Source organism: Erinaceus europaeus, chromosome 1 (assembly GCF_950295315.1).
Source record: "Erinaceus europaeus chromosome 1, mEriEur2.1, whole genome shotgun sequence".
Taxonomy (NCBI): domain Eukaryota; kingdom Metazoa; phylum Chordata; class Mammalia; order Eulipotyphla; family Erinaceidae; genus Erinaceus; species Erinaceus europaeus.
In genome coordinates this window covers 2,772,242-2,789,852 of record NC_080162.1, presented here as the reverse complement: position 1 = coordinate 2,789,852, position 17,611 = coordinate 2,772,242, and the positions used below count along the sequence as shown (strand labels likewise).

The following is a 17,611-nucleotide window of genomic DNA, read 5'->3' as shown; positions in this document are numbered from 1 at the left end:
AAAAGGAAAAGACAAACTTAAAACCCACACACTCCTCCAGGAAGCTTTGCCGTGAATGTTATATCTACATGCACTGAATTCTCTCTCTGTTCCGTTCTGGGGCAGGCACAGCGAGTTTGACTTCATCTCAGGAACTCGGATGAGGAAGCTGGCCAGGGAAGGAGAGAACCCCCCCGACGGCTTCATGGCCCCCAAAGCATGGAAAGTCCTGACAGATTATTACGGGTCTCTGGAGAACAACAACTAACTGAAGTTCTCTTTCATTCCCTTTCCTACTTTTGTGACTAGATGCTTTGTGTTCAAGACTGATTGTAAAGTTAGGGTTTCACGATATGGAAATTGCAGATATGATTTCAACTCAGCTTCAAGGTGTGATTTTCAATGTTGAACTGAAGACCAAATCGTGGCAGACAAAGCAATGTTGTTAGCATTTCATAGTGAATTTCAGCTCTAGTTTCTATTACCCCTACACAGACAGGTCCCCACTTTCTTCAACCTGCACTAGGCGTCTGCTTTAATCGTGAGAAGGTCAAGTATGCTTCCCAGCTCCTATCTCACCAACCTGCCGTCTCCCAATGTCATATGCCCCAGGAGTAAACAAGTCAGGTGAGCAGTGTCTTCTCCATGATTTAAAAATCATTCTAGGAGGAGTACGCTTCATGTCGAGACTCTCGCTGGCTACCATCTGGTCGCCTTAAATGCTGAAGAATGGCCTGACGGGGAACCAATCAAATGTATGAAATGTGAATTTAATCTCAGAGACCTGTGCGACCTAGCACTGCCACCAATGTTCAGTTGTCTCAGACGTCGTCTTGCTCGTCTGTGAATTCAGATGTCTCGCTCAGACAGTGGCTTTCAGTGTCCTAGCATCAGGGGCTCTGTTAAAAAGAGGTTTGCCCAGCCTCAAGCAGTCTGGTAGTGTTGTGGAATGTCCATGTGTCCCTCTTTGCTGTGGCCACTGCGTCCCATGGTGAGGCTATGCCGCTTGGCAGCCGCTGTGTGCAAACATGATTCGCATTGTTGGTATCAATGCAGAAGACCTCAGAAAATATCATTCCAGCTCTGTCATCTTTCAGGGGACCGAGCCAAGAGGATACACAAGCACATGCTTCCTGAGCACTGTAACCACAGGGCGAAATTGGACTGAGCAGCTTCTTGCCTTCCAGTCTGCTGCTCTGCTTGCCCCACTTAATTGGAGAGCTCCTCTGAGTTCTTCCAGCTGCTTGACCAGCTCCTGACCTGCCAGACCGGTGCTTCCTTCCTGGATGCTCAGAGGTCCAGAGCTTTCTAAGCCCAGATGCTTTTGATTGCAGATGGAAACAACACTTTTCCCAGGAATCCTTGTGGAGACATCTGATCTCTGATGCTTCTCCTGCCTGGGAGGCGGATCTTTTCTGCTTTATGTATGAGTCTCTGTTGCTGAGGAGCATGTGAAGAAACAACACTTTCTCTACATAAGTCTTTCTGGGAGAGACTTCCGCTGAAAAGAGAAAACTGTGATTTTTTTCCTCCCCATTTTTCAGATTTTCTCATGACAGGTTCTTCTGAGAATAAATGACATACAGTGGCCATAGCAAAGTGTAGCTGTTCCCACTAGTCCAGTGCCTATATTCCTTTAGTCAGAAGTACTCACTATTGCCTTACTAAAAAAATTAAAAGCAGTGACAGCATATTTATTGAGAACACGAGATAGTGCCTTCACAGATCTATTTGGTGATTTTTAAATATATTTAAATTTCCCCATTTGCTCTAGTATCACATGTAGTGCGAATGACTATTTTATGAATCACTGATGCTTTTTCTAATTTTAATAAATTTTCAAAATGAAGCCTGGATCTTTTGTGCCTGTGCATTGAATCTGTTGAGAGCTTTGTGACTCTGAGCGATTGGAGAGAAACAGAAACAGCGACTCTCTTTCAGACTGTAATTAAAACACCATTTGTTCTTGCTTACGGCATCCTTGAAACTTCACTGTGCGGCCCCCAAAAGAACTTTGGTCCACACTCCCAGAGGGGGAGAAGTGATGGGGAAAGAGGACCAGAGGGCTCTGAACTCCAACTCCATCAGGACCCAGAGAGAGAAGAGGAGAAAGGGAGGGACATTAGGATGGAGTCACAGGTGGAGGTGTGACTGGGAAAGGAAGAGAAGAGGGGACCATGGGAAAAAATGGGAAAATATAGACAAATATAGACAGATAGTTATAGAAATAATAGCTAGCCCATATCTGCAGCCTTGGGAGCACTGCTGTAGCTCCCGGTGGAGGGATTAGGGACACAGAACCCTGGGGGTGGGGACGGTGTGGAGTTATGCCCCTGTGATCTTGTAATTTTGTAAACCAACCAATATTAAATCACTAGTAAAAGTCAGAAAAAAAAAAAGAGAGAGAACAAACTTCACTGTGCAGGCCAGAGGAGATTGTACAGCGGTTATGCAAAAAGGCTTTCAGGCCCAAGGCTCCGAAGTCATAGGTTCAACCTTTCACACAGGCATCCGCCAGAAGTGAACAGTGCTCTGGTGAAACAAACAAAACCCACAAATGACACATTGGTTCATAGTTAAATTGCTACTTAACTTCTTTTAAAAATATATTCTCTTTACTATTTATTGAATAGAGACAGAGACGTTGAGAAGGCAGGAAGAGAGGGAGAGAGACGCCTGCTTCACCACTCAAGCTTTCCCCCTGCAGGTGGAGACTGGGGTCTTGAACCCAGGTCCGTACCATGGTGGCTTTGTACCGGCACAGTAAGCCTACTTCCCAAAGGGACCCCTTCCCCCTTTTCCCTTTAATGGTGTGTGAGAGACAGAAAGGGAGAGTGAGAGACAAAAGAGAAGGGGAGACACCTGCAGCACTACTCCACTTTTTTTTGTTTTTACCTTTATTTATTGGATAGAGACAGCCAGAAATCAAGAGGGAAGGGGAGAGACAGACAGAGAGGGGAGAGACACCTACAGCCCTGTTTCACCACTTGTGAAGCTTTCCCCTGGCAGGTACGGACCGGGAACTCGAACCTAGGTCCTTGTGCACTGTAATGTGTGCTCTCAACCAGGTGCGCCACCACCTGGCCCCACTACTCTTGTTAAAATTTTTTTTTATATTTATTTATTTTCCCTTTTGCCACTCTTGTTGTTTTTCATTGTTGTTGTAATTATTATTGTTGTTACTGACGTCGTTGTTGGATAGGACAGAGAGAAATGGAGAGAGGAGGGGAAGACAGAGAGGGGGAGAGAAAGACAGACACCTGCAGACCTGCTTCACCGCCTGTGAAGCGACTTCCCTGCAGGTGGGGAGCCGGGGGCTCGAACCGGGATCCTTATGCCGGTACTTGGGCTTTGCGCCACGTGCACTTAACCCACCACGCTACCGCCCGACTCCCACTACTCCACTTCTTATGAAGCTTCCTCCTTGCTTTTGGGGGCTGGGAGCGTGAACCTGGGTCACCGTGCACAGTAATGTGTGTGCCCCACTGAAGGCACTACCACCTGACCCCCAGCACGCTTACTTTCCTTAGCAAAATCACCTCTAGTTCTGTTTTGTCTGCAAAGACACAATGTCATCTCTTAAATACCAGAGTATGTTCCACTGAGTATAGAGCCTGTGACTTCTTTATTTAGGTATGTCGGTGAGTTTTTATGTCAATTTAATTATTTTGGCTGTTGTGAATCAGACAGCCATGAACAGTGGTGCTTATGTATTTTTTTTGAATTCGTGTTTTCACGTCCTCAGGGTAAATGTCTAGGAGTGGCACTGATGGATCAGAAGGCATATCCACTTTTTCTTTTCCTTTTTTTCATTGCCGCCAGGGTTACTGCTGGGCTTGGTGCCTACACTATGAATCTACTGCTCCCAGCAGCCATTTTTTTCCTTTTCCTATTTCCTCCTTCCTCCTCGAACCACCATTCTCTTCCTCCTCCTCCTCCTTTCCTCTTCTTTTTATTATCAGATAGGACAGACAGAAGTTGAGAAGGGAGGGGAAGATAGAAAGGGAGAGAGAGGGGCCAGGTGGTAGCACACCTGGTTGAGCGCACACATTATAGGGCACAAGGACCCGGGTTCGAGCCCGTGGTCCCCACCTGCAGGGGTGAAAGCTTTGGGAGTGGTGAAGTAGGGCTGCAGGTGTCTGTCTCTCTCCTCTGTTTCCCCCTACCCTCTTGATTTATGGCTGTCTCTATCCAGTAAACATAACATTTTTAAAAATTAAAAAAAAAAGTGGGAGAAAGACACCTGTAAACCTGTTTCACTACTTGTGATGTGTCCCCGCAGACGGGCGGTGGGGGCTCATACATGGTAGTCCGTGCACTTACGCTAGTGTGCCAACACCCCCCATTTTTTCCTCCAGAGCTTCTCCTGCGGGAGCGGCACCAGTCTGCACCTCCGCCAGGAGCGCTCATTTGCTCACGGGCTCATTTGCTGTCTCCTCACCTGGCTATTTTGCTGCCTACAGTATTCCTGATCCCTACTTCCAGGCCTATGACTTTTCTCCTAACGTTCCAGTTCAGTGTCTGTGCCTGTTAAAACAAGCCACGAGTGGAGACAGACACTCATCATTAGGTTAAAGAATCAAAAAGAGCAGTCGGGCGGTAGCGCAGTGGGTTAAGGGCATGTGGCATAAAGCACAAGGACCGGCGTCAGGATCCTTGTTCGAGCCCCTGGCTCCCCACCTGCAGGGAAGTCGCTTCACAGACGGTGAAGCAGGTCTGCAGGTGCCTATCTTTCTCTCCCCCTCTCTGTCTTCCCCTCCTCTCTCCATTTCTGTCCTAACAATGACAATATCAATAACAACAATAACTACAACAACAATTAAAAAAAACAGTGCAACGAAAGGGAAAATGAAATATAAATTTTAAAAAATCAAAAAGTCACTCCACGGCCATGGAGATGGGTCAGCATGCAGAGTGGAACCCGTTTACACAATATAAACACTGTGCTATCTCCATGGCCAGGGGCAGGAACTGAAGAGCATATTTAACATTTTCATTACTGCTAAGGAGTGGAGGCCCAGAAATGCCAGATGATCCGCTTAAGGAGGAATCACCTAGGGCTGTACTGACACTTCGTGCCTTCCGAGGCATTCTCTGTGATGCTTTCAACAGTTCCAGAAGGCGCACATTCTGAATCCTGTATACCGATAAGGGCACAGATACCCACAGAAGTAGACGTTTTGCCCAAGGATAAGTGACTCTGCTGTAACAGGTGTGTGTGTGTGTGTGTGTGTGTGTGTGTGTGTGTGTGTGTGTGTGTGAGAGAGAGAGAGAGAGAGAGAGAGGTCAGTCAAAGTTCAGGGCGCCAGTGTGCCGGGCTAGCTTCACAGCGGGAGATAGACGACCAGGGACACATAGCTGAGTGGAGAAGCAGTATTTCTTTATTCACGAGCGGATGGTTCAAAAAACTAATCTAATCTAATCTAATCACCACACAGTACTGTCCTGCCTCTCTCTCCTCCGGCGGCGGCGTCAGGAACCAAGGAAGTACGTAGGATAGGGGGCTGGGAGAAGCAAGAAGCTCAAAGTAGTAAGGACTAAACCAAAATCTCCTGGAGGCAGGGGGAGTGAGACCAAACCAATGTGACAGAATGACCATGTAAATAGACCACAACATCAAGCAGTGTAACAGAAGGGATCCCAGAAGCAGAACTAGAAGCAGACCAACAGTGGGGGGGGGGGGGGGAGAGAAAGAAATAAGGCCTATGCAGCTGAGACTGAACTTTACACGATTTAGAATACTGCTAGAATATACGACTTTCACTCTGACAGGTAACAGGAAAATGCCTGAGGGGACTTGCGGAGGTGCGTCTATGGGGGTAGCAGCAGCTGCGTTCTGTTCTCCCACTCAACTAGGAAAGGCAACAACATTCACAGGCCCTCTTCAGAAACTCACAGGTGAGTACAGACAGGTGTGGCCTGTGGACAGAAAGGGGCTGAGGGAGAGCTTCCCGGGACTACAACGTGCTCAGGGCTGACTCGCACCAAACTGGGAGGTTGGTGAGCTGTACCACTGCCGGGTCTGAGTTTAAGCAACAAAGAACTGTTAATAATAATAATAATAATAAAACCACCTAAAAGCTCACCAGTGGATAACTGTGACTTCGTGAGTCTCCATGGCTGTTACCCCACAGAGGCTGGGAGACCTGTATTGACATCAAGGTCACAGAACCAGCTTGGGGACTCAGAAAATCTCCCCTCCCCAACCAAGATACATAAACACCCACAGGCAGAAAACGTCGTGAGTGGTGAAACCGGGCTGCAAGTGTCTCTCTCCCACTTTCCTTTTTACATTTTACCTTCATTTATTGGATAGACAGCCAGAAATCAAGGGGTTAGGAAGAGATAGGGAGGGAGAAACAGACATCTGCAGCCCTGCCTCACCACTCGCAAAGCTTTCCCCCTGCAAGTGGGGACCCGGGGCTTGAACCTGGGTCTTTGCACACTGTAACACGTGAGCTCAACCCCGTGCGCCACCATGAGGCCCCTCTCTCTCCCCATCACCCCCTTCCCTCTCAATTTTGGGCTGTCTCTAATAAATAAAGATAACAACCAAAGGATTCCCTAGAAGGTCCTTTGCTAAAAGTTCTAGGACTGCCATAGGTAACTTAAAAATATAAATATTTTTTGCCTCCAGGGTTATCACTGGGGCTCAGTGCCTGCCCTGCACATCCACTGCTGCCAGAGGCCATTTTTTCCTATTTTGTTGCCCTTGTTGTTACTGTTGCTATTATTGCTGTTGTTCCTGGATAGGACAGAGAGAACTCCAGAGAGGAAGGGGAGACAGAGAGGGGGAGAGAAAGACAGACACCTGCAGACCTGCTTCACCGCCTGTGAAGTGACTCCCCTGGAGGTGGGGAGCCTGGGGCTCGAACCGGGATCCTTATGCCGGCCCTTGTGCCTCGCGCCATGTGCGCTCAACCCACCCGGCCCCATTTATTTTTCCATAGAAGGGGCTATATGTATGTACACATACTCTTGGAGGGGTGAGAGACCCGCAGCACTGCACGTGGGGACCAGGCACTTGAACCCTGGGCCTTGCACGGTCATGTGCCCACTAACCCATGTGCCACTGCCCGGCCCCCAGAGGTCATTTGTGATCTGGATTTGCACGCTTGCGGGTACCTGAATATGGATGGAGTGAGGATGTCTTGGACAGAGCGGCAAAGCAAGGCTGACTTTGGAAAAAAGCTACCTCCTGTTTATTCTCCTTGGCTAGACTCAGGCTCTACCATTTGTCCAGAAGCATCAGTGTTTCCACTTTTTTCTTCTCGCGTTCTTTTTTTTTTTTTTTTGGCAAACGCTAGAAGAAGAAAGTGGAACGTTCCTACCTACCAGTGAGAAGTGTCCTGTCCCTAGAGGTCTGCTCAGGCCTGGAAGAGGCTCGCCAAGCCCAGACCTGGGCAGTGGGCTGGTGTTAGCTCACACGGGGCCATAGGCTGTTTTAGTTCTCGCAACCTGATTCTTGGTAACATGATGAATTCTGGGTCATCCTGCCAGTGGGAGCGCCGAGTGGAGCAGAGAGAGAAAGAGAAATCAAGAATGAGACTGAACTGACTCAATAAGCACTGAATTGTTTTTTTAAATATGTAATTTTAATCTTTATTATTGGATAGACAGAACTTGAGAGTGGAGGACAAGATAGAGGGAGAGAGATGGACACCTGCAGCCCTGTTCCACCATTCGTGAAGCTTTCCCCCTGCAGGTGGGGGTCAGGGGGCTTGAACCCGGGTCCTTGTGCCCTGTGATGTGAGCACTTGGCCAGGTGGGCCACTGCCTGCCCTCCCCCATACTCTCTTCTAAAGGCTTGAGATGTCCAGTCTAAGGAGCCACGGACTTCAGCATCTCCACCCTCCACCCTGGAGGCGGTGGGGACGGGGCGGCATGGGGATGTGGCGGCATGGGGATGCTCAGGGCCAGTGGAGAGGCTCACCTGGCAGTGCGCCTGTTCTGTCACGCGTGTGCTCAAGGCCAAGCTCGGCCCCTGCACTGGAAGGAGCTTTTCTTGTGTCTGAAAACGTTGATCCGGAGTGGTGAATCCTCATTGGTAACAGGAGAGAGAGAGAGTGCTGGAAACCGAGCCTCACCAAGGTGTGCAAGTCGGCGTGTCAGAATAATAAAGGCCGACCTGACAGCTAGTAAGTGAGCCACCAGTGCGGCAGGTCCTGCACTGAGCGTAGTGTCACCATTACTCCATCTTGGTGCTCGGGGAGGTAGGACAACGAGCTAGTCCAAGGACAGGTTGAATTCACAGGGAGCTGGGCTTCAGTCCAGCCAGTCTAACTCCAGGTGCAGCTCAAAACCACCACCACGAGCAGAATACCAGAGGACCCAGACTCCAATGAGGTACACCTTCCTGCCTCCAGCCAACAGGTGACACGAAGCCAAATCTCCACCAGGTGACATTTCCTTAATGGGCCCAGTGGGCCACGGTTACTAGGATCAGTGTCAAACTTCACTTGCTGATTCAAACCAGCGTTGGTTCATGATTTACCATGAGAAGTTCTTAACTTGAAAGAACATGAACATTACAGCACTCGTGTTTTCAGATCAAATAATGATCAGATACGGAGATGCATGGGATAAGTGTGAAGGCTACACAGTAAGAGCAGAGTCCAAGGTCAGCTTTGTGATCTAAGAGCCGCTGAAAAGTCTGCAGAATTAGAAAGACCAAGGAGTAGAGAAGAATCAGTAGAGAGGGGTCTCTTTATTATACATTATAAAATAATAGCGTAGCAGTTATTAAAAGTGGAGATGAGTTCTTGTTGGTTTTTTTTTTTTTGGTATCGTGTTTTGCATTCGATTTTGCGATCGTCTTCACAGTTTTTCAGCGTGTGTTTTCCTTACCCAAAGTGTCGTCCTGCAGCTTCTACCCCAGCCACCCACCATTCTAAGCAAAGCAGGGAGGCGGCACCACACACGGAGACCATGTCAGAGATACAGTGAGGATGAGATGGGTGCCGCCCGCTCTGGCCTGCGATCCGGAGGCAGGGCAAGGTGTCACTGTGCCGTTTTCTCTTGCTGTGTGTTTTTCTGCCTAGTGAAATTCTAGACATAAACTATTTTACAAAGTGGGCATTTTAGTACAGTTAGTAGCAGTTACTCATTAAACTATCATTTAATTTCTGATAACATTATTTAACCCTAGTTAAACAACACAGACCTTTAAAGTAGCGTTAACACACACACACACACACACACACACACAACAGACCGATGCACGTTCTATCAGCTGAAGTGAGCAATGCTACGTCTGTGAGCTGGATGGCACTCAGGGCTTTCACAGAGCAACTAAATCATGTCGACTCACACTGCTGACAGAGAGAAGCGAATTAAAATTACAGTGGTCTCACAAGTGCCTGATAACCATTCAGTACTCAACAGCAAATAAGAATGTTTATTTTATTATACAGCCACATGAATTAAACCACATCGAAATATTCAGGTATAGATGCCAACTATTCAGCAAAATGTCAAAAAAAAAACAAAAAAAAACCAGAAAACAAAACTAAAAAACACCTGAATCACTATACCTTTTCTTTCTTTAGTGGTGCAGGGACTGAACCCAGGGAATTATATATGTAACACATGTACTCTACCACTGAGCACCAGCTCCAGCCTGCAATGTATCCTTTAGATATGAGCTTAAACTCAGTATGCTACACACACATACACACTTATACACTTATTTGGTACTTTCTGATTCAGTAGATGGGGTTAAAAAAGTTTCTGTATTCAGACCTATCTAATAATGCCAATATAAAATGTGTGAACACACATTGAATACACACAGACAGACACACATACTTATGTCTAGAGGTCAGCCCTTGCTCACACCCGCACTTCTCACCAATGACAAGTCCCTGACTCCTCTGAGGCCAGCTTAAGACAGACGCTGTAAGGCTGCTATGACATACGGCTAGATAGGGCAACACGAGCACCCAGACTCAGGCTAGACTAAATTTGTTCCTCCTCATGATTTCTGATAAGTGCTTACACCATTACACAACACCTACGTCTCACAGATTACAAAACCAGTGTCACGAACCTCCCTGCTTAGAGAACATTCCTCCTCCTGTTCTGTCTCCCTATGGATCAGAGGGCATACCAGACTAGGCCACACTGAACTGTACAAATGATCTTTACTCTTAATCTAAACAAACGTGCGTTAAAACATTCTGAAACGCGGCATCCTTGGACTTCTTCATCTTCTCAATTGCCCGGTGTAGGTCCTGCTGCTGCACAGGCCGGATCTCATCTTCGTCGTGGCTGCAATTTGAAGGGAACACAGCGTCTTCAGACACTTCCCCACGTTTTAATAAAGAAAGCCTCCAAAGATGACGTTGGCGACTGGCTTTGCACCAAGGCTTCCAGCAACTGCGCTCACGTCACCAGACCCGAACTGGAGTTCAGGGCACTGCCGCCAAGTGAAGGTCTCACTGAGAGTCACCACTTATAGGGGCAGGACTGGTATAACAACGAAGGAATCAAGCCCTTATACGAGCATACACGGTTTCTGTGTAACTGATAAAAATGATCCTTCCTACCGGTGAAAAACAACGGGGCCACGAGCTGGTGGGCAGCGCACAGAGGCGGTGTCACGGCACTGGACTCAAGAACCTGCACTCTAGCCCTCAGGCCCCAACTGCAGGAAAGAAGCTTCACAAACGGTGAAGCTGTGTTGCAGGCCTCTCTCTCCATCGCTAGCTCGCTCTCCCCTCTTGATTTCTGTCCCTACTAAAATAAAGATACAGTGACCTGATTGCATGATAGATGAAGCAAAAAAAAGGAAAGAGAAAAGGAAAACATCAGCTAATGTGAGCCCGACTCCCTTGGTGATGAGAAAGCAGTTATCTATAAAAAGGAAAGGCTGGCTGGGGAGAGGCTGCGGCGCTCAAAGGATCTAGCGGCTGCATTTTTATTCTGAAGTACATCAGCTCCAGGGCTCGAGGACCACGGGAAAAATAGGGCTTTTGTGATGACTACAATGCACTTATGCAAAATTGACTGGCAGGACTGGGGAGATAGCATAACGGTTATGCAAAAAGACTCCCGTGCCCGAGACTTCCAGGCCCCAGGTTCAGTCCCCAGCACCACTATAAGCCAGAGTTAAACTGTGCTCTGGTCTCTATCTCTCTCTCTCTCACTGAAATAAATCAAACATTAAGAAAATAATGAACAATTAAAACTTAAAAGTATTTATAGGTTGTTTGTTCCCCCCTTAGCCTCACATACTAGAATATAAACTTCCTGGGTGGATTCTTGTGTGCAGAGGTTACCAGCATCCCCAAGCTGGGTCATCCGCCATCAGGCCAGCAGAGTGACCCTAAGGGTGCGTGCGGAACTGACTAGCAGGTGGGCTCTACGGTCGGCCTTCTGTGTCTTTCCATGCAGACATGTGCACACGCTGCAGCAAACTGGAGCAGAAGCTGCCGAGGACTGAAGGGCCACAGCTGGAGAGCTCACTCAACACAAGCAGCCTAGTAGGTACTGGCCGGCTAGAAATCCCGAGTCGCCGTCGGGCTGTCTGGGCCTGGACTCAGAAAAGCAGGGTCACTGGGTCCATACTCCCAGAGGAATAAAGAACAGAAAGGCTATGAGGGGAGGGGAGGGGATATGGAGTTCGGGGGGTGGGAACTGTGTGGATTTGTACCCCTCTTATCCTATGGTTTTGCCATATAAATAAGAATTAATAAAAAAGGAAGGAAGACAAGCAGGGTTAGACAGGCTAAGCTGAGTGGCCTCTGGCAGAAACTTCTTGAAGGGGCTGACATCCCAGTTCACTAGTAGTTCTGTTAAAATAGGGTTGAGACAAAATTGGTTTCTCAAGCCCATTATACTTTGAAACTGGTTTCAGATGAAGTTTAAAGCAGTGACAATTTTTTTTTAATTTACAGTATAGATAGAAATTGAGAGGGGTAAAGAAGAGAGGGGGAAAAAGAAAGACACCTGCAGCCCTGCTACACCACTCGTGAAGCTCCCCCCCTGCAGGTGGGGAGCAGGGCCTTGAACCCGGGGCCCACAAGTGGCTTTTCTTCGGTCAACACAGTAGTGAAGAGTCGGTCTTCTCTAACTACCCTCTTCCAACATTTACACACACTGTCTAGAAGACGAGGCATTCATTTCCACATAAATGCAAAATTTTAGGTGCAGAATTGGGAAGCCTGAGCATCTGGGGGCTTTCTGTGGCCCAGCTGCCAGCTTCGCCAACAGACTTCAGCTCTGACTCCTGGCCACGTCAGACACCCCTCCACAGCACCCCACTCATCCCCGCGCACTCCCCCACCGCACACACCTCTCTTCCGGTGCGGAGTTGACATACTCCCTCACACACAGGAGGGCGGCGTCTCGGCACATCTCCTTTAGGTCACTTCCTGAAAAACCGTCAGTTTCCTGGGCAACTTCTAGTAGGTCCACGTGTCTATCCACCTTCAATGTAAAAAAAAAAGTATATACACACACACACACACACACACACACATATACATCACCGCAAAGGACCTATGCAAACACATCAGAACAGATTCTAAGTCTCTTTAGGCCGGGAAGGAACTCAGTATGAGCAGAAGCCTCCATGTGTGACAGCCCTGGGTCTGGTCCCTACTCTCACCCCCACCCCACCCCTATCTTCCTCTGAAAATATAAAGTGTAAAAGCATGTAGGCTGAAGAGGCAGCTGAGTGGTAAGGAGCATGCATGAGGCTTGTCCCCTATACCACACACGCACACATTCACACACACACTCTCACACATTCACTCACACACACACACAACACATACATACACTCACACACATCCTCACACACACACACATTCATACACACACATTCACTCACACAGTCACTCACAAACTCATACACACACACAACACTCACACATACATATACACACAAACACACATACATACACATACACTCACACATATACATACACACCACTCACACACACACATTCTCACACACTCACACAACACATACACATCCACACATACACACACATCCACACTCACATTCTCACACACTCACACACACTCACACATCCTCACATACATACATATACACACATTCACTCACACACACACAAACTCATACACACACACACATTCACACAACACATACACACTCACATTCACACACTCACACATCCTCACACACATTCATATACACACATTCACTCACACACACTCACACAAACTCACACACACACTCACACACACACACACACACACACACACATACACACACACACAAGCTTAACCTTCAGGAAGTCTAACTATAAAAGCTTAAACTTGAAAACTTAATTTTCATCATTATCCTTTATTTAAAAGTCTCAAATAAAATGCTCAACTTGATACTTCTAAGACCTGGTATATTCAATTCTTTTTTGCCACGGGGGTTATTGCCAGGACTGGTACCTGGACCACACCTGGTGGCCAAACTTCTGCCCCCCACAGAGACAGAGGGGGAGGGAGCAGAGTGGAAATGGGGGCGGAACCTCTAGCACTGCTCTACCACCTGTGAAAGCTCCTAGAATGAGCCCCCCCTTTCTTCATTATTTTTATTTAAGATGAAGAGAATCAGGAAAGGAGGCTACAGCACTCCTCTGTCATTTATGGAGCTTCCCTCAGTGCTGCGGTCTTCCCATGTGATGCCTAGGGCCATAACATGGCAAGGTACAAACCCTGTCAGCTGAACTATCTCCTGATCCCTCTAATGAAAATAAATAAATAAATAAATAAACCTTGCATAAAACAAGTGAATTAAAAAAATTCCTGGGAAATTAACCAGGAAACTTTTAACTGGAGAGTAAGAATTGTCTAATCCTAAGCCACTGACATTTGATCAAGGTGGTGCTGGTGGACAGACACACAAGAGCCAACGGCCTGAAGACAGTCCAGCCAACAGCCAGTATATGTGAAAATGGCTTCTGTAATAACGACTTCCTCAGTGAGGAAAAGACAACTGACTTAGTAAGTGGCATTGCAACACTGTGTATCCACCTGGAAAAACGAACAGAAAACGGGGTTCGTTCTGCACTGTTTGCATAACCAGCCAGTACAGCAAAGATTTCCTTGTGAAAGGCAAAGCCACAAAGGACAAGCAGACACCACACTCCACTAGTGGGGAGCGTGACCCTATACACAAGTGGCCCTCTTGCACCCTGCCATCCTGAACCTCTCTCACTCATGCAGTCCCCTCGCCCAGCTACCAACGTTAAGGTAAACACCAGTTTCTGTGAAATCAGAAAATAGCTGCGACTATGAACACCTGTTCTTTTCAACAAATGAACTCAGAGGAGAAGAGGGAGAGTGATCAGAGAGGAACCTATGACTCAGACATTCAAGCCTGTCAAATAAGTCACATCATAATGTGTGTATGTCATCAACAGTCAGAAAATATTAGAGGATTTTAGTCTGGAGGAAAAAAAACCATAACTTTTAAAGAACATATTAAATTTCAATTAGTTTAAATTGTGCCACTTCTCAGATTACTTTATGGCATATCTATAAGGCAGGGAAATTAGAATCTACTCACGTTTTCGTTTTTCAAGATGAGTTTCAGGATTGCTTCTCTTTGCTTTAGAGCCTAAAACCAAAAAAGCTTCAGTTAGCATAAAAAAAAAAAAAGAAAGAATAAAAGCTTCCTAATCCTTCTTAACCTTGTAAATCACCTGGAAGTCCCTACAGAAAAGTAACTCTGACGCAGGCACATTAGCAACACCCTGGGGGATAGCCAGGTCCGCTGACTTACGGTTCTCCCAATTCTGAATAATCTCAAGTGTCTAGCATGTCTGAGATATCCTATACCCCTATGTTTCTTCAGTGAGTAAGTCACTCACTCACCTATGACTGTTGATGTCTTTCCCTTAAATGCTGGAAGACTTTAGGGAACTTGTGAACACACTCAACATCTTGCAGAGACCTGAAGAGGACCAGGAACTGTCCACAAGCCAGCTGGAGTCTGGTGTGCACTAATGCTCGGTAAGCTTAGTTAAGGTGTTCTGTCTCAAACTGGAGTGTTACCTCAAGTTAACAGAAATGACTGTAGCAGTGTGGCTACAGCCTCAGGAGCCAGAGGTCGAAGCTGTTAGCAAAGACAATCGTAGCAGTTGTAGACAGGACACAGCCATCAACTCTAGGAAATGACACTTCCTGTCACAAAATGCTGTCATAAAACCCAGTAGAGACAGGAAAGGACAGGCTCAAGGTGGCTGAGCAGGAGCGTCTGTCCTCTGCTCCCTGAGAAACAAAGCCCCAAGACACAGAAAAGCTACAGAGAACTGGCTCTGGGTCTTGAGCTCCCAGTTAAGGGGACAAAGGCTCAGGACTGAGGCAGTGAGGGCACCAGCAGCCACAGTGAGGAAGGGCCGCACAGCCGGCCGTGCCGGGAGACACAGTGCAAGCGCCCGTCTGTACTACCTACTACTTCATGTAATTTATTTTTTATTTCAGCTTATGTTAAACTCAAACTGTAAGACTGTCTTACTCATTACAGACTACTGAATGTCACTGAAGTAGCTAAGCAAATCGGAGGCACTTAAATAGCCGAAAGCAAACAGCGCTGAAGAAATGAAGTGACTAGGAAAACGGGGAAGCGAGAATGGCGGAGCGGGAGTTTGGGGGCCCTGTGCTATACTCCTCCCTCCCTGCAGAAGGGTAGACACTTATTGGATGACTCAAAAGCACCCACCGGCTGGTTGATGTGGAACCTCGTGGGCATTCTCCTCATGATAGCAGAGTCCAGGTCCTGAGGGCGATTGGTTGCTCCCATCACTATCACCTGGACAGTCGAGGTGGAGGAAAACAAAGCCACAATGTAGTGAGTCTGCCAATGACGCCTGTCTTATGCTTCTGCGAGGCTACTGTCCCAGGACCCAGAAGACACAGAACACCAAGGACACCGAAAGGCGACATCAGCGCGCACACTCCTGGACTGAAATCTCACCTACACAGACCTCAATGCAGAGGCTGGTGGGACTCAGACAGACTTCTCCACAAGCCCACACTACGGAAGACCCAGTCAGACAGACAGACTTCTCCGCAAACCAGCACTACGGAATACCTAATCAGACAGACAGACTTCTCCACAAGCCGCACTATGGAATACCTAGTCAAGACAGACAGACTTCTCCGCAAGCCCGCACAACGGAATACCTAGTCAGACAGACAGACTTCTCCGCAAGCCCGCACTATGGAACACCCAGTCAGACAGACAGACTTCTCCGCAAGCCCGCACTATGGAACACCCAGTCAGACAGAGACTACTCCGCAAGCCCGGACTATGGAACACCCAGTCAGACAGACAGACTCCTCCACAAGCTCTCACTATGGAACACCCAGTCAGACAGACAGACTCCTCCGCAAGCCCGCACTATGGAACACCCAGTCAGACAGACAGACTCCTCCGCAAGCCCGCACTATGGAACACCCAGTCAGTCAGACAGACTTCTCCGCAAGCTCGCACCACGAAATACCCAGTCAGACAGACAGACTTCTCCGCAAACCCGCACTATGGAACACCTAGTCAGACAGACAGACTTCTCCGCAAACCCGCACTACGGAATACCCAGTCAGACAGACAGACTTCTCCGCAAGCCCGCACTATGGAATACCTAGTCAAGACAGACAGACTTCTCCGCAAGCCCGCACTGTGGAACACCCAGTCAGACAGACAGACTCCTCCGCAAGCTCTCACTATGAAACACCCAGTCAGTCAGACAGACTCCTCCGCAAGTCCGCACTATGGAACACCCAGTCAGACAGACAGACTTCTCCGCAAGCTCTCACTATGGAACACCCAGTCAGACAGACAGACTCCTCCGCAAGCCCGCACTATGGAACACCCAGTCAGACAGACAGACTCCTCCGCAAGCCCGCACCACGAAATACCCAGTCAGACAGACAGACTCCTCCACAAGCCCGCACCACGAAATACCCAGTCAGACAGACAGACTCCTCTGCAAGCCCGCACTATGGAACACCCAGTCAGACAGACAGACTTCTCCGCAAGCTCACACCATGAAATACCCAGTCAGACAGACAGACTCCTCCGCAAGCTTGCACTATGGAACACCCAGTCACTCAGACAGACTCCTCCGCAAACCCGCACTATGGAACACCCAGTCAGACAGACAGACTTCTCTGCAAGCCCGCACTATGGAACACCCAGTCAGTCAGACAGACTTCTCCGCAAGCCCACACTATGGAACACCCAGTCAGACAGACAGACTCCTCCGCAAGCTTGCACTATGGAACACCCAGTCAGCCAGACAGACTTCTCCGCAAGTCCGCACTATGGAACACCCAGTCAGTCAGACAGACTTCTCCGCAAGCCCGCACTATGGAACACCCAGTCAGACAGACAGACTCCTCCACAAGCTCACACCACGGAATACCCAGTCAGACAGACAGACTCCTCCGCAAGCTCACACCACGGAATACCCAGTCAGACAGAGAGACTTCTCCGCAAGCCCGTACTATGGAACACCCAGTCAGACAGACAGACTTCTCCGCAAGCCCGCACTATGGAACACCCAGTCAGACAGACAGACTCCTCCGCAAGCCCGCACTATGGAACACCCAGTCAGACAGACAGACTTCTCCGCAAACCCGCACTACGGAATACCTAGTCAGA

The 17,611-nt window shown here is 48.1% G+C and overlaps 2 protein-coding genes across 5 annotated transcripts in view; one reads left to right on the top strand and one right to left on the bottom strand.

Moving 5' to 3' along the window:
• PAPSS2 (3'-phosphoadenosine 5'-phosphosulfate synthase 2) overlaps positions 1-1,833 on the top strand; it is an 80,228-nt gene extending 78,395 nt beyond the window's left edge. For both annotated transcript variants that reach the window (XM_007520756.3, XM_060186985.1), the window contains exon 12: positions 106-1,833. In XM_007520756.3, the coding sequence (XP_007520818.2) occupies positions 106-247 (142 nt within the window). In that variant the 3' untranslated portion in view covers positions 248-1,833. The remainder of the gene's footprint in view (positions 1-105) is intronic.
• A 6,834-nt stretch (positions 1,834-8,667) lies between these two features.
• The window catches only part of ATAD1 (ATPase family AAA domain containing 1), a 44,946-nt gene continuing 36,002 nt past the window's right edge, over positions 8,668-17,611 (bottom strand). For all 3 annotated transcript variants that reach the window (XM_060186767.1, XM_060186897.1, XM_060186833.1), the window contains exons 7-10: positions 15,668-15,757; positions 14,513-14,563; positions 12,275-12,408; positions 8,668-10,248 (exon numbers count right to left, since the gene is read on the bottom strand). In XM_060186767.1, the coding sequence (XP_060042750.1) occupies positions 10,128-10,248; positions 12,275-12,408; positions 14,513-14,563; positions 15,668-15,757 (396 nt within the window). In that variant the 3' untranslated portion in view covers positions 8,668-10,127. The remainder of the gene's footprint in view (positions 10,249-12,274; positions 12,409-14,512; positions 14,564-15,667; positions 15,758-17,611) is intronic.